The 26,225-nt window shown below is 40.6% G+C and overlaps 1 protein-coding gene across 1 annotated transcript in view; it reads left to right on the top strand.

Moving 5' to 3' along the window:
- The first annotated feature begins 2,623 nt into the window (after positions 1-2,623).
- The window catches only part of LOC122709069 (kinesin family binding protein), a 61,106-nt gene continuing 37,504 nt past the window's right edge, over positions 2,624-26,225 (top strand). Inside the window, exons 1-2 of the mRNA XM_043926143.1 lie at positions 2,624-3,117; positions 8,504-8,602. Coding sequence (XP_043782078.1) covers positions 2,692-3,117; positions 8,504-8,602 — 525 coding nt within the window. The 5' untranslated portion in view covers positions 2,624-2,691. The remainder of the gene's footprint in view (positions 3,118-8,503; positions 8,603-26,225) is intronic.

The raw sequence follows: 26,225 nt of genomic DNA on the forward strand, positions 1-26,225 counted from the left end.
TCAGGTCACTGTGTTCTGGTGATCTGTACTCTATGCCACTCACTGGACAACTTCCACAGGGACTGCTCCCCTGGCAGCCAGAACTCTCGCATCTCAAGTTTCCTAGTCCCATGTCTTTGTGTTTCTCAGCTGTATCTATCTGAGGGTTTATCAAAATCCTTTTGTTTTCATCTGTGCATGCTTCTTGCAAGGTCTTTAGAGGTTTGCACTAAGTGTCATGGTGGTTTGTTGAGCTCCTAGTGCAAGATAGTATTGCATAATGATCAAAAGTATGGGCTCTTGAGCAAAACTGCCTTATTGTATGTGACCTTTGGTAAATTATTAATCTCTCTAGACTTCAATTTCTAATCTGAAGAATTGGAATAATAATAGCTCACAGAGTTGTTCTGAGGATTAGGTGATTTTAATATATAGAATGTTATCTGGCTCATAGTAATGAGATACCAAATTAACCATGTGCGAATCACTTTCCTAGTCACAGATGTATACTGAGCACCTACTATGGTGATTACAGTAGTTTCCTTATGCGTCTTCCCACTTTTTCCCTTCAGTTTGTTTTCTAAATAATCCTGTTAAATCATATCTTGTCACTCCTTCAAAACCATCCCATCTCACACAGACTATCCAAACTTGCTATAGTGGCCTTATAAATGCTGCATAATCAGGTCCATACTACTTCTCTGACTTCGTCTTCTATGGCTCTCTACATTCTCTCTACTCCAGCCAAGAAGTTTCCTTTTCCTTGAACACATAAGACAGTCTCCTGTGTCAAAGCCTGTGTATTTGCTGTTCGTCTGTCTGGGATATCCTTCCTCTAATGTCTTCATGGCTCAATTTCTCACCTTCAGATCTTTACTCAAAGGAGGACTTTTCAGGAAGGTCTTTCCTGAACACCATGTTTAAAAATAGCAACCTTGCCTCATTGGCTAACAGTCCATATCACCTTTGTTTCCATAACAACTTATATTACTGTGTGTACATGTGCTCAGTTGTGTCCAGCTCTTTGCAACCCCATGGACTGTAGCCCACCAGGCTCCTCTGTTCATGGAATTTTCCAGGCAAGAGTACTGGAGTGGATTGCCATTTCCTACTCCAGGGGAATCTTCCCAACCCAGGGATTGAATTGCATCTGTTGAGTCTCCTGCATTGTCAGGTGGATTCTTTACTGTTGGGCCACCTGGATAGTCTAATGTCTTCCCTGTACTAGGGTAGAAAGTTTTTTAATTGCTGAATTCCAAGATCCTAGAACAGTGCCTGGCAAATTAACAGACATTTAAAATATCACATGAACAAATTACTCATTTGAAGTATTGTGGAAAAGGCACTGGTAGGAAGCTAAAGTGGCAGCAAGAGTACCTGTTAAAATAATTCAAAAGATGATGGTCTAAACTACTAGAGATGAAAAGTAGACCAATGTAAGAGCTTTATAGAAGGTGGACTGGAGGTGGCTAGTGTTTAGTTTTACATTTAAGGATGAGAGAAGAAAGGAGAGTGAATGCAGGAAATCAGCTTGGTGTATAGTGGTGTCACTCACTGAGATGCAAAACAAGAACATTTTGGTGTGGGTGGGAAGGGAAATGTGAAGAGGAAACTTGGGTTCCAGTTTGAACATAATGATATACAGGAGTCAGTTGAACATCCAGGAGTGGTTTTTCCAGTTGGGAGATGAATATTACAGTCTGTATCTCCAGAGAGCCATCTGGCCTGGAGACCAAGTTTTGGAAGTGAGCAGCCCATGCAACGGAAATCTTGGAAGTTTGTAAGATCTCCCCAGGACAGAGTTTAGGAAAGAATCCTGAGAAGCACCAGCATTTATAAAGGATAGAATCTGTAGAGATAAGATAATATTATCACTTATGTTTTGCTTGAGAAAGGTTAAGCTTAAAAAATTTTAAGCTGATAAATTTGAAGCAGATCTGAGATTCAAACTTTGTGTCTATGAGCTTCCAGAATCAGTGCTCCTTTGTGTATCTCAAAGCGCTGAATATACCCAGGTCTTATAAAACTTTCTCAGAAGGCAGGTCAGGTGGTCTGGTATTCCCATCTCTTGAAGAATTTTCCACAGTTTATTGTGATTCACACGGTCAAAGGCTTTGGCATAGTCAATAAAGCAGAAATAGATGTTTTTCTGGAACTCTCTTGCTTTTTCGATGATCCGGTGGATGTTGTCAGTTTGATCTCTGCTTCTTCTGCCTTTTCTAAATCCAGCTTGAACATCTGGTAGTTCACAGTTCACGTATTGTTGAAGCGTGACTTGGAGAATTTTGAGAATTACTTTACTAGATCCACTGTGGGCTGGGTGATACACTAATGTTAAAACGTTTCTGCCTTTCAGTTTATAGCAATTAACGAGAGTAGTTACCTAGCTATGTTTGTAAACAACATTTCCTGGTGATCTGTTAGTCAATGGATATCACCAGTTAAGCAAGAGAGACTTCCCACCCCTGAGGGCGGGGCTGGGCTGGAAGTGGTAATGCATTCGGACAGCTTCCTTTCCATGACAACGGTTGCTGTGGTGACGACTACGCCTTCCCATTGGTCACTGCCAAGCATACTGCGGTTCCCCGGGAGTACGTCATTGGCTAGCGTTCCGCAATGCGCAGGCGCAGGGCTGTCGGGGCCGTAATTGAAGCGTCGCAAAACAGAAGGAAGGCGGGAGTCCCGATTGAAACCGAGGCTGACTAGGCCGCTATGGCGGATGCTCCGTGGGCTGAGATTCGTGAGAAATTCCAGACTGCGCTGGCCTTGTCACGGGTGGAACTGCATAAAAACCCGGAGAAGGAACCGTACAAGTCTAAATACAGCGCCCGGGCGCTGCTGGAAGAGGTTAAGGCGCTATTGGGACCCGCTCCTGAGGACGAGGATGAGCGACAGCAGGCCGATGATAGCTTGGGCGCGGGGGAGCACGCCTTGGGGTTGCCGGCTGAATTGGTGGAGGCCGAGGGGCCCGTCGCCCAGCGGGCAGTGAGGCGAGCGGTTATTGAGTTCCATCTCGGGGTGAACCACATTGACACCGAGGAGTTGTCGGCTGGGGAGGAGCATCTGGTGAAATGCCTGCGGCTACTGCGCAAGTACAGACTGTCGCACGACTGCGTCTCCCTCTACATCCAGGCGCAGGTGAGAAAGACCCGGGCCCGCTGCTGTTGGCCGCAGGCCAGTGGGTGGAGAGGGGCCTCAACTCTTGCCGAGACCAAAGGCAAACGTAATAAGGCACAATTTGTCCCCACGTTTTCAAACCTCTGTGGTAAGCGGCTTCCAGATCCCCTCTCCAGACTCTTCGCTTACTTCTCCTCCATCACTTTGCTTCACTTAGTCGTAGTCAACGCATCGGTTACCCAAGACCCTCCTACATTGTAAATGCTCTTTCCAATTCTCCACCTTTCCAAATCCAGTTCATTCTATTAAGAAAAACCCAAAGTAATTTGTTTCTTAATTTCAGGTCCCAAGGAAATTGTAAAGAATAATCAGAGTGCATTCTTAATTTGAAATAAGATGTCTATCTTGCCATACTCATTCGTTTGCTTCCCAGGGAATTCCTGCCCATTCTTCAAAACCGATTTCAAGATTCGCTTCATAGTTTTAGTAACTTTCTTTGGATCATTGTATTCTGAACTGACTTCCTCCTAGTACGTTTGATTTCTTGTAATACTTATCGTTTCATATTTCTATGGTGCTTGGTTTATTAAGAAATAAATCTGACATTCTTGTTGGGAACGTAACAGTTCAGAATACAAATATGTATGAACTTTTGTGTCACGTACTTTGCTTAAGTTAGTTCACAAACCCTTAAATTCAGTAGTTCCAGTTCCTAGAATATGTGATCCAGGGAACATTTACCTCAGTTGATCTTAGGGTGAGTAGGTCTCAAAGTTAAAAAGGACATTGTATAGGACATATTCTGTTATCATGGCCCTATTAAATTAAAAGCTACATAATACAGGAACTATATCTCATTTTTGCTTATTATTTATAATTTCAGTCCCTGGCACATAAAAGACCATTCTAAATCATTTGTTTGTTGAGTGGATGAATGATCTAATGGAATCCATAAGATGTTGAATTCAAACAAAATCTCAATTATTTGAAATTTTCTTCAACCATTTGGCTTCCTAAGATCTTAATGAACATTTAAAAAATTCCTTCGATAGCTCAAAAATAAAAACCTTCCTTAATGTAATATAGATCTCCAGTATTTACTGTACTTTTGTGACTTTTAATGTGCATGTTCTTAAATATATTAATATCTCTGAAATCAGGATCCATCTTACAGCTGACTGATTTTACGTCAAAATTTACTTGGCAGTGTTTTCTTGTTGATACATAAAATAATTGTGTCTTAAAAATTTTAACATCTGACATTCAGTGATTTACAGTATTTTGAACAGCCAGCTTTTTCTGAAGGGTGAATTATTAGAGATATTTTTACTAAAACCAGGAACAAAATCTTGATTAGATGTTCTGGCCATTGCAATAATATAGAAAGCAAAAAACAGTATCAGTCTTTTAAAATAAAAATCATTTTTTTAATGTGATTTATGTATACCTAAAAAACCTAAAGTCATCAACTATAAAAGTCTTAGAACTGTTTGATAAAACAGGAGGTTAACAAAACAAAACCAGGAGGTTATATGGTAAATATATAATATCAATAGTATTCTCTATATACGTAATAATTTGTTAAAAGTGTTATTTTTAGAAATTGCATTTACAAAGGGCAGGATAATAGAACTGATAATCTTAAAAGGAATGATCTACCATGTTCCTCCATGGCAAGAGTATTCAGATTTGGCTTATGCTAGTCTGTTTCTGAAGTCTGCTGCTCAGCTGATCTATTTATTACACGGGCCTTTTATTACATTTAATATTTGCTTTGATGAGAGATGACCTTACTAATGATAAAGCAAACTGAAAGGATGGAATAGGATAATTGTATCACAGTGGCAGAGATTATTAAAGATATTGATTGCATTCATTGTTGGAGAAACTATGAGGAGATGGATACTGTCCATTAGCATAGTTGTTGGTGGAAATATAAATCCATAGAACTTTCTGGAGATCAGTAGGTATCTGAGTCAGGACTTTGACTTAAAAATTTCCCGTGAGTATTCTAAAATAATATTGAGACAGGTGTGCAAAGGTCTGTTAACATGGATGTTTGTCATATCATTGTTAATTTAAAAAAGAAAAGAAAATAAACATTAGTGAGTAGCTCTATAGTTAAATAAGTACTGGTACATCCATATAGAAGAGCAGTATGCAGCCTTTAGAAATGATTTATGTTTGTTGACCAAAATATCAATACTAAGAGGAGAGAGAAGACTCTGAGGCATGCTTGGAATTATGTAGAGTGATTCCATTTTGGTAGAAGACTACCTGTGTGTTTGTGTTTGTATAAGAAAAAGTTTGAAAGTATCAGTTCATGGGAATTCATGAGTTTCTGACTGCTTTGTTCCAATCTGGTGTCTGCTTCCCGGGAAATTACTGATACACAGGACCTGGACCCACGTTAGATTATCAAGAGAGGCTGTGCCCCTTCTGCCTTCTCAGAAGAAGGTGTTTCTCTCTGGTTAGCTGTCAGAAATACACACTTGCATTATCATGCTGAGCAAAATTTAACTTAACAAATTAGTGGGTTGTTCTCCCCACTGCCAGGACATGTATAAGGAGGACCTCAGCTTTACTGAGGTACAGCTGACATACAGTAAACAGCACATATCTAAGTATACAATTTGATGAATTTCGACATCTCTATGTTCCCATGAAACAGTCACGGCAGTCACAGTAATGATCATATCCGTCACCACTAGACGTTTCTTTGTGTACGTGCATTTGTAATCCCTCGCCCACTCCTGTATTCTCTTCCCTTCTTGCCCTCCTCCCCCACATTTTCTAGAATTTCATAATGGACTCGTATGGTGTATACTCTGCTTTTGTCTGACTTCTTTCACTCATCATCTCATTTCATTGCTGCAACGGAGATAATCTTTTTTTTTTCTTTTGCCTGTCAATATGGTGAATTACATTGATTGATTTTTCTAATGTTAAGCCAACCTTTCTTTCCTGTGGTAAACTCCACTTTTTGCCAAGCCAAACTTGGGTCACATATTACCCTTTTTATGTATTGTTGGACAGAATTTGCTAAAATTTTGTTAGTATTTTTTGTATCTTTGTTCATGAAGGATATCAGTCTGTAGTTTCTTGTTATGTCTTTGGTATAGAGGAACTGTTCTTTCCTCTTTGTTTTTCTGTATGAATTTGTGTAGACTTGGTATTATTTTTTCCTTACATGTTTGGTAGAATTCACTAGTAGTACTTTTTTAGCTGTTTTTGATTCAGTTTTTTCCCTTACCTATTCTGTTATCCCAAGGGCAAGAACATGGTGATGCTCTGTAAATGATACAGTACTTTCTGATGTATTATGGGATTTATATTGTAAAAATAATTAGCACATCAAAAAAAGTTACCTCTGTGTAGGAAACACTGAAACAAAACATTAACACTATTTTGAAAAGTCAGGTCAGTCTTAGATCCCTTGCATGGTCCTTGACTTCAGGACCTCAGTAAGTTATGGTTCAGAAGAAAAAACTGTGTCATTTCTAGACACACTCTAGGTCTCTACTTGGTTTCAGATTTATCACACACCAGAGTTGGTGCTTTCTGTGGTAGAGCCTACCCTGGATCTAGCAGCCTAAATGCATCACCATCCCATCTAAATAGAGTAAATGTGGCTAGCCAGTTCCTGGTAATAGGTACTTCTCTAGTTAGGTACAGTCTGCTGGGTTTGGGCTTATTGGAATCATGGCCAAATGGAGTGTCTCAGACAAAAAATGAATTGACTTAGGGAGTGAGAAAAGGTGACTTGTGGATTCATTTCTAAATTGAAGAAATGAGTTTTAAGGCAGATTATATTCTCTTGAGGCTGGATGGGCAGAATAATCATTAAATTAGTACTGAGTCTTTAAGCTTCCCCAGGGTACTACAAAGAAATACAGAGGAGAGAATTGCCCAATCTCAGTAATTTATCACTATAACCTACCTGCAGCTCTAGACGCTGAGAACTGATCAAGTCACTTAAAAAACCCAAAACTAGAATAGGTATACTATGTAAAGCCATAGGACCAGAGGTCTGTGTTCCAGGGCAGCAATCATATTACCTTTAAACTGTAGGATTTCGAAACATTTTTTTGTGTCTGCCACATGCCCCTTTTGCAGTCTGCTGAAGCCAGTATTTCATGAAACAGAATAATGATTTTAAATGTATAAAATAAAATGTAGAGGGTTGCAAAAGAAACCAGTAATATTGAAGTTATCAAAATTTTTTTAAAACAAAATGTATGATATAGTGATATATACGGTTCCTTATGAGTCCACTAAATAACATCTATTTTTCAATATAATTTAAAAATATTATTGAATATTAATGATGGTTTAAGATATCTATGAGCTATAATACAAAGATTTTTTTCACTTCTATAGACCACAAAATCCCAGGTCGTGTAACTGTTACATTTTGTTTACTGCCTTCATAACTGGAAAAAAAATGCTAAATTTTAAGAGGATATAGTGAAAATGACTTTGTAATGTTTCCCCATCCATAGTCATAGACTGAATTCTCTTCCTGGGTAACTTTTGGGTTCTTGGGCCAAGATTAAGAATTTGCTTTAAAAACATTGTTTCCTTATCCTGTTCCCTTCCCTGGGGAAGTAAGCCAAAGATGGTAGAAGCCCAGCCTCAGATGAATCCCTGTTCTGGAAAGACTGTCCTGAGGGTTGGGAGGCTGACTAATCCCATTGTCTAAGCAGGAGCTAGTCTTCAAGACAGGCCTGATTTGCCCTATGATCAAAGAGTTGTGTAGCAGGGGGAAAACTGACTTAGTTTTTAAAATGTAACATTGTACCCCCAAATTTAGCAGCTTGAAACTTAATTGCTGAAATAACAGGAATCCAGGCTGGCTTCCTCTAGCTCAAGGTCTGTCATCAGATTATTGGCCTGCTGGGGCTGCACTGGAAGGTTCAGCTAGAGAATCCAAGCTCACTGTGTGGTTGTTGGCAGGATTCATACAGGCTGTTGGTTTGAGGCCCTGACTGTTGACTTCCCTTAGTTCCTTGACACCATAATGTGGCTCAAAATATGGCATTTGGCTTCCCTCAAAGAGAACAGCAAGAGGGAGCACCCAAAATGGAACCACAATGTTTTGTAACTTGATGTTGGAGGGGACCATCCATCACTGTTGCCATGTTCTGTTTGTTAGAAGCAAGTCACTAAATCTAGCCCAGACTTAAAGGGAAGAGATTGTACAAAGGCCTGAACACCAGAAGACAAGAATCATTGGGAAACCCAATTTAGTGACTGCCTCCTGTGACATAAGGACAATAATATTATGAATAATTAATTCATTGTTAATCAGAAACTAGTACTATTTAGGTAGGCATTGACTTTGAAACTATGCAAACTACTTTATTGGAGGATTTATATTGTCATTTTTTCTCTTTTTATTTTCCAGAATAACCTGGGTATCTTGTGGTCTGAAAGAGAAGAAATTGAAACTGCACAAGCTTATCTAGAATCATCAGAAGCTCTATATAATCAGTATATGAAAGAGGTATGTTGCATATCAGATAAATTTTAATCTTTGATTGAAACTAGTCAAGAATTGATGTTAAGAATTCCTCATTCATAATATTACAGTATGACTTTTCAGTGTGCTTTGGGATGTCTATACAACTGTCTATGTGGTCACCTAATAGCTAAAATTATTTAATATTTTTTATTAAAGACTTTAGCATCCTTAAAAATTATCCTTGGATAAAGTCTAATGGCAGCCTTAATCCAAGTATAACTGTATAAGAAATATTCTAATATCCTGAAATACTGATATTTGCAAAATTTCTATTTTGATTTCTACTGAGGATAGCAATGCTTAAAGGAAAGCAAACAGCTATCAGTACTTAAGCAAAATATCTGAAATTTTGGAGGCATTGGTTCTCAAGTTTCAGCATGTATCAGAATCACCTGGAGAGCTTGCTGAAGTGCTCACCCCGAGACTCTGAGTGAGCAGGTGTGGGTTGGGACCTTTTTAACCAGGCGCCAGGTGCTACTGCTGCTGCTGGTTTGGCTACTGCACTTTGAGAAGCACTGCTTCAGGGCAGTGATTTTCAATAACTTTGTTTTCTTGAATTGTAAAACCCTTCTGAAATACAATATGTCAAAATTGATAAATCTACTCTGGTTAAACAGGTCAGAAGACGCTGAGCCCAACGCAGTACAGATACCTTCTTCCCTCCCTGCTGCGGTAGCATAAGAGGCACTGTGGAACTAGTCCTAGGGTTCTAGAGAGCGACGGTTGGAAACTTGCTTTAGAGGCTCACCGTCCTACAGAAGTGACCTTTGTAACACCTCTGTGTTGCCAATCATTTCCTTAATAAATTTTGCGTGCCCCTTGGCATTCTGGAGGAGGCTGTACATGTTTTGTTGGGCAGGGAGGTCAATAGGAAATCTCTGTACGTTCTACTCAGCTTACTGTGAACCTAACACTGCTCTAAAAAGTGAAGTCTATTACAAAAAATATTGGCAGTCTTTTGAAATTAAAATGGATTTAGTTAATTTTGTCCTGAGGCTATGTGTAGCAGTTTTGGAAATAACCAGGTATTTTGAGGTTTTTCAAGCTCAAGGTTAAGAATCAATGTTTTACCAGTTTCACTAATGATTCATATATTGCTAAATTCAATAGTAAATTCTTAGTCTTCATCTTATTTGAGCATTTGGCATAGTTATTCAGTCTGGCCTCTGGCTCAGTTGAGTAGCCTCTCTTCTTTGACATACTTCTTTTATACCAAGTTGTATTTTTATTTCTTTATTTTTGGCTGCGCTGGGGCTGGGTCTTCGTTGCTGCCCGAGGGCTTTCTCTGGTTGCCATGCATAAGCTTCTCACTGCGGTGACCTCTCGTTGCAGAGGTGGGCTCCAGGGTGGGCTCCGTAGTTGTGGCCCACAGGCGCAGTTGCTGTGCAGCATCTTCCCAGACCAGGGGTTGAACCCGTGTCTTCCGCACTGACAGGCAGATTCTTAACCACTGGACCACCAGGGAAGTCTGACTACTCCTTTTATTTAGCTTCCACATGTTTGTTTTTCCTTCTTCTCAGTTCTTGTTGCTTCATCTTTATATCCCCAACCTGTAAACAGTGGGGTACCCAGAGTTCAGTGTGTGTGGGTGTCTCTTTCCATCTACATTCACTTCTTTGTTCTAACTACCATCTCTGTACTGATGACTCCCAAGTTATATCCCCAGTCTGTACCTCTCTAATTCCAAACTTGTCTGTCCAACTGCTGATTTGACACTTGCACTTTTTATGAGGTACGTAGGTATCTCTAAAACTACTGTCTAACATTGAGCTTCTGATACCTTCCCCTTCCTACCTTGCTTGCTATGAACACCAGTTTCTTTCATGAATTGTTGAGGCCTGAAACCTTGGAGACTTCTCTCCTACTCACAGTCTCAGCAGATTCTCTTGGCTTTACTTTTATTTTTTAATATTTATTTATTTATTTGGCTGTGCTGGGTCTTAGTTGCGGGGCTTGGGATCTTAGATCTTAGTTGTGGCGTGTGGAATCTTTTGTTGTGGCATGCGAATCTAGTTCTCCAACCAGGGACCTAATTCAAGCCTCCTGCGTTGGGAGTGTGGAGTCTTAGCCATTGGATCACTGAGGAAGTCCCTTTGGTTTTACTTTTAAATTAGGTCTAGAATCAGTCAGTTGAGTCGCTCAGTCGTGTCTGACTCTTTGTGACCACATCGGCTGCAGCATGCCTGGCTTCTCTGTCCATCACCAACTCCTGGAGCTTGCTCAGACTCAGGTCCATCAAGTCAGTGATGCCATCAAACCATCTCATCCTCTGTCGTTTCCTTCTCCTGCCTTCAATTGTTCCCAGCATCAGGGTCTTTTCCAATGAGTCAGTTCTTCACATCAGGTGGCCATCAAAGTATTGGAGCTTCAGCTTCAGCATCAGTCCTTCCAATGAATATTCAGGAGTGATTTCCTTTAGGATGAACTGGTTGGATCTTCTTGCAGTCCACGGGACTCTCAAGAGTCTTCTCCAACACCACAGTTCAAAAGCCTCAATTCTTCGGCGCTCAACTTTCTTTATGGTCCAACTCTCACATCCATAAATGACCACTGGAAAAACCACAGCTTTGACTAGACGGACCTTTGTTGGCGAAGTAATGTCTATAATCAGACCGCTGCTATCACCATCATCTCTTGCTATAACCTTCTTGTTGGTCTTCCTGCTCTTATACCCCCTTCAGTCTCTTCTCAGCCCTGTTCAAAGGTAAATCAGATCACATCACTCCTTTCCTCAGATTTTCAGTGGTTTTCCCATCTTACTCAGTAGACTCTGAAGACCCGTGAAAACCTACAAGTCCTTTATCTGATCTGGCTACAGTTACTTCTCTAATTTCATCTACTATTCTCCCTGTCTCATTCTGTTCTAGCTACACTGGCCTTGCTGTTCCTAAAACACACCAGATAAGCTCCCGACTCAGGACCCCTGCACTTCTGTTTCCTCTGCTAATACTGCTCTTCTAGATATCTGTCTGGGTCGCTCCCTCAGTTTCTTCAGATCTTGACTCCCATGTCTCCCATCCAGTGAGGACTCACTGGCTACTCACCTCACACTGCAAACCAACCCTCCCTAACACTTCCTACCCTGCCCCTGCTTTCCTGCTTTTTTTGCTTTGCACTTGTCACTAACATATTATTCATTTTAATATTTTATTTATCACCCATCTTCAGTACTAGAATGTATGCTCTAGGATGACAAGGATATTTTTGCTATTGTATTCACTGCAGCATCTAGAACAATATCTATTTCTTGATAACCAGTGAGTGAGATTTTACCTTGTTCATCCAGATCAACCAAAAAAGGAATGGTGTTACTACAGTGTGAATGCTTGAATGAATTTTTTTTTTTTAATTTTATTTTTTTTTTGAATGAATTTAATAGAGAGTTTCAGTTTAAAAATGTATAAGCTAGTGTTTAGTTGGAGAAGTTTGATTGCTTATATGGTTTTCTACTTGTTTGGTATCAATCAGTAATTAATAATTTTAAATAAAATATTTCATAAATTATTGACCTAATTAATAGTGGCAGGTTAGAATGCCATTTTTTAAAATCTGTGCATTCAAAATATAGTTCTAGATAATGGAGAGATCTAAACAAAGTGAGGAATCATTGAATTTGAAGATAGGAAAGCAGATAATAAAGTAGTTAATGCAGAGTCACTGAAAATATGCTGTGTACATCCAGTGATTGCAGAATGGTTAAATAAATCATGATACTGTCTTAGCAAGGCAATATAATGTAACCATTAAAATGATAGAAGTATTTGGATCATCAGTATATGGAAAATGTGTTTAATGTGTACACTGTGATTACAACTATATTAACATTTTTTCTTGTAAGGCCCTGTAAAGATGAACTAGATGATATAACTAATAAAACTAATGTTTTTGTTTTAGACGATGCAGCTAATAAAGACTAATATTTATTGAGTGCTTAAGCAGACTACCTTTTATTCTCATAACAACACTATGAAAGAAATACTGTTATTCCCATTTATAAGTAAGGAATTTGTGATTCAGTGAGATTAGCATATACTGTGTGACACAATCAGAATTTAAGTGTGGTTTGTCTGATCCCAAACTCTTGTTCTTTGTCACGCTGCTTTCCAAGGTGATATATTAGTTATTGTATTAAAATAAAGGGATTCTTTTTCTCCATAAAATTGCTCCAGTATAGAATAATAAAAAAGAAAATGCATTCTGTAGTTCTGAAGAGTTATTTGTTAGCAGGTTTTGGGTGGTGGTGGTTGAAGAGACAATCTTATAAGCCAGAAGGATTTTATTTTATTTTATTATTACTGATTTTGGACATTACCATACATTTCAGTTTTTTTTTCTTTTGGCTGCACTGGATCTTTGCTGCAGTGTGTGGGCTCTTTGTTGCAGTGTATGGGGGCTTCTCTAGTTGTGGCTAGTATGGGCTCAGTGGTCCCACGTTAAGTGGGATCTTAGTTCCCCGACCAGGGATTGAACCTGCATCCCCTGTATTGAAAGGCAGATTCTTAACCACTGGACCACCAGGGAAGGTCCTGCAGGGGAATTTTTTTTTTTTTCTGCAGAGGAATTTTAAACATTCATTCATTGATTTATTTCCAGATTTGAGATACAATTGACATATAATTTGTGTAAGTTTAAGATGCACAGGGTGATGATTTGATTCACAGATGTATTGAAAATGATTACCATAACAGGATTGATTGACATCTCCATCACCTCATAAAGTTACCTTTCTTTTTATTTGTTTTTGTGGTGAGAATATTTAAGGTTTACCATCTTAGCAACTTTCGAGTATACAATACAGTATTATTAAGTATAGTCAACATGCTGTACATTAGATCCCCAGAACTTTCTTACAACTTGAAGTTTGTACCCTTTGCCAAACATTTCCCCATTTCTCCTATCACCTCAGCCCCTGGCAACCACCATTCTATTCTGTTTCTAGGAGTTCACTCTTTTTTTTTTTTTTTTAAGATTCCACATATCAATGATGCTATACAGTATTTAGAAGATGACCATTTTATAAGCATGTCAGTCATCATAAAATTGCTACAAAAAGTCTCCCGATGTATTCTTACACCACTGGTATATGAGAGTTCTGATCTCCTTCACATATTTTCCTTACATAGATTTAAAAAAATTCTTTGCTAATATAGGCAAAATGTCTCATTTTAACTTGAATTTCCTTGATTAAAATGATAATTTAAAAATTATTTTCATTTTTGTATTTTCTCTTTTGAAAGTGCATATTTTTTACACTTATTTACTCAATTTTTGTGTTTTCTTGCTAATTTGTTTGCTCTTTTATGTTAAAGCTTTTTGAGTTATCAGTGACATATAATATTAGTTGAAGGTGTACAACATAATGATTCAATATATGTATATATTATGAAATGATCATAGTAAGCCTGATTAGTATTCATCACCACACATTTTTAGAATTTTTTTCTTGTGATGAGAATTTGAAGATCTACTCTCTGAGCAACTTTCAGATGTATAACAGAATTAAATTTTGTTGGAGTTTAGAATATTTATATGTTGTGTTGGTTTCAGGTAAACAGCAGAGTAACTCAGTCACAGAGACACATGTGTCCACACGGCTTTAGGTTCTTCCCCATTTAGGCCATTGCGGAGTATTCAGTAGAGGTCCCTGTGCTGCACAGTAGATTTTCAGGTTGCTGGTTTGGGAAATGGCCACAGGGTGGCTGAATTTCTTCACACCCAGCTCTTCTTATTGCAGTGACTAGAGCCTTAGGGGAATTCCTTTTCCCGGATTGTAAATTAGAGTGAAATGTGCCAGAATAAACACCCAAAAGTTTGTCTCAAAACTCCCTGTTTTTTAAAATTTAATGTATATTTCTTAGTGATGTAAACTTGATTTACAACGTGGTATTTGTTCTAGGTTTACAGAGTCTTCTTCAGTTAAATACACATTTATGTATTCATCTTCAGTTTCGTTTCACATACAGATGATTAAAGACTGCTTAGTACACCCCTCTTGCCATATAGTAAACCTTTGTTGACTATCTGTTTCATATGGATTAGTGTGTATAGGTTAATCAAAACCTCATAATATATCCTATCCACCACCTTTCTTCTTGGTAACTGTTAAGTTTGTTTTTGAAGTTTGAATGTCTGTTTCACTTTTGCAAATTAGTGCATTGGTGTCAATTTTTTTTTTAACCTATTCTACCTACAAGTAATATCATATTATATCTTTCCTTCTCTGAATTACTTCACCTACTAAAATTATGTACAAGTCCATAGGTTACTGCAAATAGCATCATTTCGTATGTTTTTTCATGGCTGAGTTATATTTGATTCTGTGCACGTGTCAGTTCTTTATCCATTCATCTGTCTGTGGGCATTTCAGTGGCCTCCATGACTTGGCTATTGTACATAGTGCTGTAGTATGTGTTTGGGTGCGTTTTTCAGAGTCTGGTTTGCTGCGCACATACTCTTAAGAGTGTGATCACCAGATCATAGGGTGGCTGTGTTTTTACCTTTGAAAGGCACTATTATAGTGTACTCTCTAGTGGCTGTTAGCATCAGAGGGTCCCCTTTTCTTAACTCTGTTGTAGCTGTTACTGTCTGTAGACTTCTTGATTATGACCATTTTGATTGATGTGAGGGGATACCTTGTTGTACTTTGGATTTGCATGTCTCTAATAAATCATCATATTGCACCTATTTCTGGGTGCTCTTTTTTTTAACACTGAGTTGGACTTCTCTGTTAAAATTGTCTTCTTCAAAGTGTGCCCTGTGTTTAATTCTTTTCGCTTGCCTGTGTGTGTGTATGTGTGCTAGTTAGTTGTCTCCGACTCTTTGCAGCCCCATAGACTGTAGCCCATGAGGCCCCTCCGTCCATGGCATTCTTCAGGCAAGAACACTGGAGTGGGTTGCCATTTCCTTCTCCAAGAGGAACTATAGAAAGAAAGAAAGTGAAGTTGCTCAGTCGTGTCGGACTCATTGCGACCCCATGAACTGTAGCCAACCAGGCTCCTCCATCCATGGAATTTTCCAGGCAAGAGTACTGAAGTGGGTTGCCATTTCCTTCTCCATTTTGCTTGCTTACTCCTGGAAATTTTGGAGGGCAGGTATGAGAGTTGGACTATAAAGAAAGGTGAGTGCCGAAGAATTGAGGCTTTTGAACTGTGGTGTTGAAGAAGACTCTTGAGACTCTCTTGGACTGCACAGAGATCAAACCAGTCAATCCTCAAGGAAATCAGTCCTGAATATTCATTGGAAGGACTGATGCTGAAGCTGAAACTCCGATACGTTGGCCATGTGATGCGAAGAACTGACTCAAGAAAAGATCCTGATGCTGGGAAGGATTGAAAGCAGGAGAAGGGGACGACAGAGGATGAGATGGCTTGATGGTCTCACCGACTCAATGGACTTGAGTTTGCGCAAGCTCCGGGAGTTGGTGATGAACAGGGAGGCCTGGCGTGCTGCAGTCCATGGGGTGGGAAAGAGTCGGATGTGGCTGAGCCACTGAAGCTGAACTGAGTTCTCCTAGGCAGGAGATTTCAGGTTGCTGTTGTGGGAAGTGTCCACAAGGCGGCGCGTTTCTTCATGCCCAGCTCCCGTTACCAAGGCTTGCCAAGAGAGCCTTAGTGCAAGTCCGGCTTTGGGGTTGTAAGTTAGAGTGCAGTGTGCCAGAAGAGGCACCCCAAAATTTACTTCTCATTATGTCTTTTATTTATTTATTTTTGGTGCAACTTGGAAATACATGTTGTGTGTATTGTAGCGTATAGAATCATTTCCTATTACACACGCACATTTATTTACACGTTTGGATTCTTTACAATATAGGTTAATACAGAGTGTTGAGTAGACCTCCTTTGGTAGATACTGCTCTTTGTTGATTGTCTGTTTTGTAGGAAATAGATTGTATTTGTTCATCCCAAGCTTCTGAATTATTCCTTCCATGCTTCTTTCTTCTTTGGTAAGAAGATGTGCATGGATGTGCATGTGTAAATTGCACCTGTAAGTGACATGTGATATTTGCCTTTCAGATTCTGACTTACTTCACTTAGTGGGATCCAGCAATTGGAATAAGTACATTCTTTTTCATGCCAGATCAGATTGCATTGTGAACATTTCACTTCTTCATCAACTGTCAATGGATATTTTGGTGCGGCCGTGTATTGGCTGTTGTAAAAGGCGCTGCAGTGCCTGTGTCTTTTCGAAGTCTGGGTTGTGGCACTTAGTCTTTGGAGTGAGGATGCAGGATCTCATGGCAGCCGCGGTTTCACTGTTAAGGGCGCTTTTGTACTGCTCTGTCTGGTGCTGTTCCCGTTGACATTTGCAGCAGCACATAGAAGGGTGCCCTTAACCCCACTGTAACAGTTATTGTCTGCAGAGTTGAACATGGCAAATTTGACTGCTGTGAGGGGATACCTCGTTGTACTTTTGATTTGCATGTCTCTAATAATTCACCATATTGTGCATGTTTGCGGGTGCTTTTTTTTAAAATACTATGAGTTGTACTTCTCTGTTGAAATTGTCTTGTTGAAAGTATGCCCTGTGTTTAATTCTTTTCACTTAATCACCACTGGAAATTTTGGAGGGCAGGTATTGCATACAGCCCACCAGTGCTTGTGAATATTAAAAGTTCTCATGGCAATAGCTTTCAGGTTGTTGTGGGAAATGGTCTCAAGGTGGAAATATTTCTTCATCGCACCTCTGGTTACACCAGCTAGCCAGCAGAGGCTTAGAGTAAGTCCTGCTTTGGGGTTGTAAGTTAGAGTGCAGTGTGCAGGAAGAGGCGCCCCAAAGCTTGTGTCTCACTGCCTCTGTTTTCTATCAATTCTTGTTCCTTTTGAATTTTTTATTTCATATTGGGATATAGCTGAGTAACAGTTATGACAGTTTCAGGTGAACAGCGAAGGGACTCAGCCATACATGAACGTGTGTCCGTTCTCCCCAAACTTCCCTGCCGTCCAGCCGGCCACGTAACATTGAACAGAGTTCCTTGTGCTATACAATAGGACCTTATTGGTTATCAGTTTTAAATACAGCGGTGTGAACATGTCCATCCCAAACTCCCTGACTGTCCCTTACCCCCTCCCCCCAGCAGCGTTAAGTTAGTTTTATAAGTCTGTGAGTTCCTTTGTTTGTAAGGGAGTTCATTTGTATCATTTCTTTATAGACTCCAGGTATATAAGAGATGTTGTTTATACTTCTCCTTCTCTGCCTGACTGACTCACTCAGTGTGACTGATTCTAGGTCCATCCGTGTTGCTGCAAATGGCATCATTTCATTCTTTTTCATGGCTGGGAAACATTCTACTGTATGTATGTACCACATCTTCTTTATCCAATCCAGTGTCAATAGAGATTGAGTTTTTTGTTTTTTTTTCGAGTGACATGAAATACATGTTGTGTGTGTTGTAGGTGTCCAGGATTGTTTCCTGTCACACATATACCTATATAATGTGCGTTTGGATTCTTTTCCCATATAGCTTGAATACAGGCTGTTGGATAGACCTCTCTTGGTAGATATTGCTCCTTGTTAATTATCTGCTTTGTGGGTAATTGTTTTTGTTCATCCCATCGTCCTAATTTATCTCTTCCAGGCTACCTAGCCCTGTGGTAACCATAAATTTGGTTTTCAGGTATCTGAGTCTGTTTATGTTTTCCAGTTAGTTCGTGAGTGTGCCTGGTGAAGTGAAGTGAAGTTGCGCAGTCGTGTCCGACTCTTTGTGACCCATGGACTGTAGTCAGCCAGGCTCCTCCGTCCATGGGATTTTCCAGGCAAGAATACTGGTCTGGGTTGCCATTTCCTTCTCTAGGGGATCTTCCTGACTCAGGCTTCAAACCCTGGTCTCCTGCATTGCAGGCAGACTCTTTACCGTCTGAGCCACCAGGGAACCCCTGCACCTATAAGGGCTGTCATATGATTTTTGCCTTTCTGATTCGGGCTTGCTTCACTTAGTAGGATTATCTCTGGTTTCAGCTATGTTCTGGCGATGGGCACACTGGCGATGGGCACAGCTACATTCGTTTTCATGCCTGAGTCAGATTACGTTGTGAACATTTTCCACTTCTTTATCCATTAATCTGTCGGTGGGCATTTTTTGGTGGCTTCCATGTCGTGGCCGTTGTGAAAGGTGCTGCAGTGCATTTGGGCGCCTGTGTCTGTTGGATGTCTGGTTTGCTGTGCGCTTACTCTGAAGAGTGGGACTGCCAGATCGTATGGTGGCTGTGGTTTTACCTTTTTAGAGAAAGCCAAAATTAAGAGGACTGAAGAGTTGGTATTAGGTCCTTCTTCTTGCCAAAGGAGGGCACAACATTAATAAATGCTGGTTGTACTGCATACGCCTCTTGACTGACCCATTGATTTCTTCTTTTCTTATTTGACCACCTTCAGAGTCTGACCTCTTACTTTCCCAGCATCGGTCAGGGAACCATGAACTTTACCTCCAGGTGTGCGGCCGGCTACTTCCTGAGTGCTCAGAGCCTCCACCCAACAGTGACTCAGAGTAGCCTCATCCTCTAGGGTGGTGCCTGCCAGGAGGCAGGACTTGATCTTCCGGAGCGATGCCCTCCAGTGAGGCTACACAAGCCTTGATTTGGGTGACCATCCCCGGCCAGTCACCTTGAGAGTGTGTAGCTCCTGCATGTTGGCGCGACTAGATGGCAGGCAGCACTGCCACTACCTCGAAGATAGAGGCGAGAAAGCAGACGGAGCGAGGGCATGCGCGTTGTCTGCACCTGCCGCGTGCCACGTCACTGCTTGGTTTTACCTTTTAAAGACACTTTTACACTGGTCTATCTAGTGGCTGTTACCTTTGCCATTTCACCGACACCATAGGAGGGTCCCCTTTCCTTAACCCCACTGTGGCATTTATTCTCTGTAGACCTCTGGTTCATGACTGGTGCAAGGGAATAATACCTTCTTGTAGTTCTGATTTGCATGTCTAATAATTCACCATGTTGCAAATGTTTCCAGATGCTGTTTTGTTTAAACACTGAGTTGTAATTCCCTGTTGAAGTTGTCTTCTTGAAAGTGTGCCCTGTGTTTAATTCTTTTGCTTCTAGGAGTGAGTTACTCCCTAGAAATTTTGGAAGGTGGGTATGATTTAAGACCTATTAGTGCCTGTGAATATTAAGCTCCAGTTGCTGTTGTTTTTGGTCGCTGTTGCGGTAAGTGGCCACAGAACAGGAGCATTTCTTCATGCCCAGTCCTGGTTACCCAGTTTTGCCAACACCACCTTAGTGCAAGTCCTGCTTTGGGATTGTAAATTAGAGTGGAATGTGTTAGAGGAAGCACTCAAAAACTTGTGTCTTGTTACCTCTTTTTGTGTTAATTTTTAATTTATTTGGTATAACATTGCAATAATGTTGTATGTGTTGTCGATATACAGAAACTTTTACTATTACACATGTGCATATAGCTCTGCATGTTCAGATTCTTTTCCCGTGTAGGTTGGTACAGAGTGTTGGGTATACCTCCCTTGGTAGATATTACTTTTTTTTTTTTTTGATTATGTGCTTTGTAAGTAATAGTTTGTATTTGTTTGGCCTTTCCTCCTAATTTATCCCTTGTCCACTTCTTTCCCCTGTGGTAACCATAAATTTGGTTTTTCAAGTTTCTGAGTCTGATTTTGCTTTCCAGTTAGATCATGGGTGTGCATGTGTAAATTGCACCTGTAAGTGAATGTCAATATGAGTTTTGCTGTTCTGATTCTTGCTTACTTCACTTGATAGGATTATTTCTGGGTTCAGCTCTGTTCTGGGAATTGGCATGGCTGCGTTCTTTTTCATGCCTGAGTCAGATTGCATTGTGAATGTGTTTCACTTCTTCTTTATCCATTCATCTGTCAATGGAACATCCTGGCGCTTCCTGTCTTGACCGCTGTGAAGGGGCTGTATTGCGCAGTCGGGGCCTGTGTCTTAGAAGTCTAGTTTGTGGTGCACGTTCTCTTAAGAGTGGTAGTGCCGGATCACGGGCAGCTATGGTTTTACCTTTTTTTTTTTTTGGTTTTACCTGTTAAAGGCACTTTTACACTGTTCTCCATAGTGGATGTTACCATTGACATTTCACCAACACCATAGAGGTTCTCTGTAACCACCTTGTAGGTTTTACTGTCTGGAGACTTCTTGTTCATGGTTATTTGATCTGGTTCCAAGGGAAGCCTCCTTGTTCTGATTTGCATGTTTAATAGTTCACCAGCTCTGATTACCCCGGGAGGCAGACACAGCCTTAGAGCAAGTCCTGCTTTGGGGTTGCAAATTGAAGAGGAGCCTGGCGGGCTACAGTCCGTAGGGCTGCAAAGAGGGGGACGCGACTGAAGCGACTGAGCAGGCAGGCAGGTGCCAGAATTACCCAACAGCTTGTGTCGTTACCTCTTTTTTGTATTAAATAAAATTTTTTTTATTGCTGTAAGATTGAAATACATCAATCTTATGATGTATGGGTGTTTTGTAGGTGTACCGAATTTTTCGTGTTACACAGATGGGATGATTATATTATTTTACATGTTTGAATCAGTTTGTATTGTGAACATATTGCAGTTCTTTTTTATCCATTCATTTGTTGATGGAAATTTTTTTGGCCTCCTTGTCTTGGTTATTGTAAAAGGTTCTACACAGTATGATTGGGTGCCCGAGTCTTTTCAAAGTCTGATATGATGTGCACAGACTCTTTTTTTTTTTTCATTTATTTTTATTAGTTGGAGGCTAATTGCTTTGCAATATTGTAGTGGTTTTTGCCATACATTGACATGAGTCAGCCATGGAGTTACATGTGTTCCCCATCCTGATCCCCCCTCCCACATCCCTCCCCATCCCATCCCTCTGGGTCATCCCAGTGCACCAGCCCCGAGTACTTGTCTGATGCATCCAACCTGGACTGACGATCTGTTTCACACTTGATAATATACATGTTTCAATGCTATTCTCTCAGATCATCCCACCCTCACCTTCTCCCACAGAGTCCAAAACTCTGTCCTGTACATCTGTGTCTCTTTTTCTGTTTTGCATATAGGGTTATCATTACCATCTTTCTAAATTCCATATATATGTGTTAGTATACTGTATTGGTGTTCATCTTTCTGGCTTACTTCACTCTGTATAATGGGCTCCAGTTTCATCCATCTCATTAGAACTGATTCAAATGTATTCTTTTTAATGGCTGAGTAATATTCCATTGTGTATATGTACCATGGCTTCCTTATCCATTAGTCTGCTGATGGGCATCTAGGTTGCTTCCATGTCCTGACTATTATAAATAGTGCTGCGATGAACATTGGGGTGCACGTGTCTCTTTCAGATCTGGTTTCCTCGGTGTGTATGCCCAGGAGTGGGATTGCTGGGTCATATGGCAGTTCTATTTCCAGTTTTTTAAGGAATCTCCACACTGTTCTCCATAGTGGCTGTACTAGTTTGCATTCCCACCAAGAGTGTAAGAGGGTTCCCTTTTCTCCACACCCTCTCCAGCATTTATTGCTTGTAGACTTTTGGATAGCAGCCATCCTGACTGGCGTGTAATGGTACCTCGTTGAGGTTTTGATTTGCATTTCTCTGATAATGAGTGATGCTGAGCATCTTTTCATGTGTTTGTTAGCCATCTGTATGTCTTCTTTGGAGAAATGTCTGTTTAGTTCTTTGGCCCATTTTTGGGTTGGGTCATTTAGTTTTCTGGAATTGAGCTGCAGGAGTTGCTTGTATATTTTTGAGATTAATTCTTTGTCTGTTTCTTCGTTTGCTATTTAATATTTTCTCCCATTCTGAAGGCTGTCTTTTCACCTTGGTTATAGTTTCCTTTGTTGTGCGAAAACTTTTAAGTTTAATTAGGTCCCATTTGTTTATTTTTGCTTTTATTTCCAATATTCTGGGAGGTGGGTCATAGAGGATCTTTCTGTGATTTATGTCGGAGAGTGTTTTTGTGCACAGACTCTTAAGAGTGGGACTAGCAGATCATTTGACCACTGTGGTTTCACTGCTCAAGGCAATTTTATACTGTTCTTTCTAGTGGCTGTTACAATTGAGAATTCAACCTCACCATGGGAGGGTTGCTTTTTCTTAACTCCATTGTAGCTGTTACTGCCTTAGACTTCTTGATCATGGCCATTTTGATCAGTGCAAGGGGAGGTCTCCTGGCTGTTCTGGGTTGCGTGTCTCTAAATCACCATATTTCTTTTGTTTGTGGGTGCTTTATTCTCTTTTAAACATTGTGACTTGTACGTCCCTATGGAATTGTCTTCTTGAAAGTGTGCCCCGTGTTCAGTGTTTCTCTTGCTTACTCCTGGAAATTTTGTAGGGCAGGTGCAACATACAGCCCACCAGTGCTTGTGAATGTTCTGTTTAGGTAGGCAGTAGTTCTGAGTTTGCTGTTTTGGGAAATTCGCCCCAAGGCAGCAACATTCTTCGTTCCCAGGCCTGGTTACTCTAGCAGACAGAAAGGGCCTTAGAGCAAGTCCTGCTTCTGGCTTGCACACACAGTGCAGTGTGCCAGAAGAAACACCCAACAGCTGGTGTCATTACCTTTTTTTTGGTATTACATTAATTTTTATTTTTTTATTCGTGTTGGATTGAAATACATGTGTGTGTTGTAGGTGTATCGAATTTTTCGTGTGACACAGATACAAGCATGTACACACGTTCAGATTCTTTTTTCCAATTTGGTTATTACTGAGTGTTGATTAGACCTCCCTTGGTAGAATCTCTCCTTATTGATTATCTGTTTTATAGACAAAGATTGTTTTTGTTCATCCCTAGCTGCTAACTTATCCCTTCCCCACTTCTCTCCGCTGTGGTAACCAGGCGTTTGATTTTCAAGTCTGTGAGTCCATTTCTGTTTTCCCAGTTTGTTCATGGCTGTGCGTGTGTAAATTGCAGCTCTAAGTGATATTATATGATACTTGCCTTTCTGGGTCTCGCTTACTTCACTCAGTAGGATTATCTCTAGTTTTAGGTAGGTTCTGGATGTTGGTATGATTATATTCTTTTTCATGCCTGAATCAGAATGCATTGTGAACATGTTACAGTTCTTCTTTATCCACTCATTTGTCCATGAGAAATTTGTCCTCCGCGTTGTCTTCGTTACTGTAAAAGGTGTTCGAGTGCAAGTTTGGTTGCCTGTGTCTTTTCAAAGTCTGTTTTTTTTGTGCAAGTACTCTTTAAGAGTGGAACTAACAGATCATTTGGCAGCTGTGGTTTTACTGCTCAAGACACTCTTATACTCTTCTCTCAGGTGGCTGTTGCATTGACAGTTCAGTCCCACCATGGGAGAGGCCCCTTTTCTTAACCCCACGGTGGCTGTTAGTCTGTAAACTTGTTGGTCATGGCCGCTGACCCTTATGAGGGGATGCCTCGTGGCTGCGCTGAGTTGCATGTCTCTGAATCACCGTATTTCACGTGTTTGTGGGCGCTTTATTCTTTTTAAACCCTGTGAGTTGCACTTCCCTGTTGAAATTGTCTTCTTGAAAGTGTGCCCCATATTTAATTGTTTTCACTCACAACTGCTTGACCTTTTGGACGGCAGGTACCATACGGCCCCCCAGTGCTAGTGAGTGTTCTGATCCTCCAGGCAAGTTTTCAGGCTGCTTCTGCTAGGTCGGCCACACGGCGGCAGCGTTTCTTCATTCCCAGCTCTGGTTACCAGGGCAAGCGGACAGAGCCTCATAGCAAGTCCTGCTTTGGGTGGCAAATTACAAGGCAGTGTGCCAGAAGCACCCAGTACCTTATGTCATTATCCCTTTTGTGTTTTAATTAATTTTTATTTTTTTATTGAAGTAAGATAGAAAAACATGTTGTGTGTTTTGTAGGTGTACAGAATTTTTTGTTTACACACATACATATATCTGTATGTTCAGATCCTTTTCCCAGTTAGGTTATTACAGAGTGTTAATTAGACCTGTCTTGGTAGATATTCCTCCTTATTGACTGTTTTGTAGAAATAGATTGTATTGTTCATTCCAAACTCCCAATTTATTCCTTCCCTTCCTTTTTCCCTTGTTATAACCATAAGTTGATAGTCAAGTCTTTCACTCGTTTTCCCAGTTAGTTTGTGGATATGCACATGTAAATCACAGCTGTAAGTGATATCATACGATTTTTGTCTTTCTGATTCTTGCTTACTTCCCTCATTAGGATTGTATCTAGTGTCAGGTAGGTTCTGCAAATTGGCATGATTACTCTTTTTCATGCCTGAATCAGATTGCATTGTGAACATGTTGCAGTTCTTTATGCATTCATTTGTCGACGGAAATTTTATTTGGGTTCCATGTGTTGTTTATTGTAATAGGTGCTGCTGTGCATGTTTGTCTTTTTGAATTCTAGTTTGCTGTGCCCATATGACTAAGTGTGGGACTACGGGATCATTTGGCAGCTGTGGTTTTACTTATTGTGGCTGTTACCATTGACATTCGGCCACACCGTAGGAAGGTCCCCTCTTCTTAGTTCCATTGTAGCAGCTGCTGTCTGTAGACTCTTGATCATGGCCATTTTGACTGTTGTGAGGGGATCGGTTCAGTTCAGTTCAGTCGCTTAGTCATGTTTGACTCTCTGTGACCCCATGGACTGCAGCACGCCAGGCCTCCCTGTCCATCATCAGCTCCTGGAGTTTACTCAGACTCATGTCCATTGAGTCAGTGATGCCATCCAACCATCTCATCCTCTGTCGTCCCCTTCTCCTCCTGCCTTCAATCTTTCCCAGCATCAGGGTCTTTTCAGATGAGTCAGTTCTTCCCATCAGGTGGCCAAAGTATAGGAATTTCAGCTTCAGCATCAGTCCTTCTAATGAACACCCAGGACTGATCTCCTTGAGGATGGACTGGTTGGATCTCCTTGCTGTCCAAGGGACTCTAAAGAGTCTTCCCCAACACCACAGTTCAAAAGCACCTCATTGCAGTTCGGAGTTGCATGTCTCTGAATCACCGTATTTCACGTGTTTGTGGGTGCTTTATTCTTTTTTAAACACTATGAGTTGCACTTCCCTGTTGAAATTGTCTTTGTGATAGTGTGCCCATATTTCACTGTTTTCACTTAATTACTCCTGGAAATTTTGGAGGTCAGGTGCCATGTACAGCATACCTGTGTTTGTTCCCCTGCTGCTGCTGCTGCTAAGTCACTTCAGTCATGTCCGACTCTGTGTGGTCCCATAGACGTCAGCCCAGCAGGCTCCCCTGTCCCTGGGATTCTCCAGGCAAGAACACTGGAGTGGGTTGCCATTTCCTTCTCCAATGTGTGAAAGTGAAAAGTGAAAGTGAAGCCGCTCAGGCAGTAGTTTTCAGGTTGCTGTTGTGGGAAGTGGCCACAGGGCGGCAGCATTTCTTCATTCCCAACTCTGGTTACCCACGAAGGCAGAGGGAGCCTTGGAGCCTTGGAGCCTTCGAGCCTTCATTGGCTCTGCGGATTACAGTGCAGCGTGCCAGAAGCAGCACTCGACAGCTTGTGTTTCATCTTTTGTTGTTTTGAATTGTTTTTTATTGAGTAAGATTGAAATACATGTTGTGTGTGTTGTAGGTGTACAAAATTTTTCGTGTTACACATAAGCATATATCTTTGTATGTTCAGATTCTTTTCCAGTTAGGTTGTTACAGAGTTTTGATTAGGCCTCCCTCGGTAGATATCGCTTCTTATTATCTGTTTTGTAGATAGTA

Source organism: Cervus elaphus, chromosome 15 (genome assembly GCF_910594005.1).
Source record: "Cervus elaphus chromosome 15, mCerEla1.1, whole genome shotgun sequence".
Taxonomy (NCBI): Eukaryota; Metazoa; Chordata; class Mammalia; order Artiodactyla; family Cervidae; genus Cervus; species Cervus elaphus.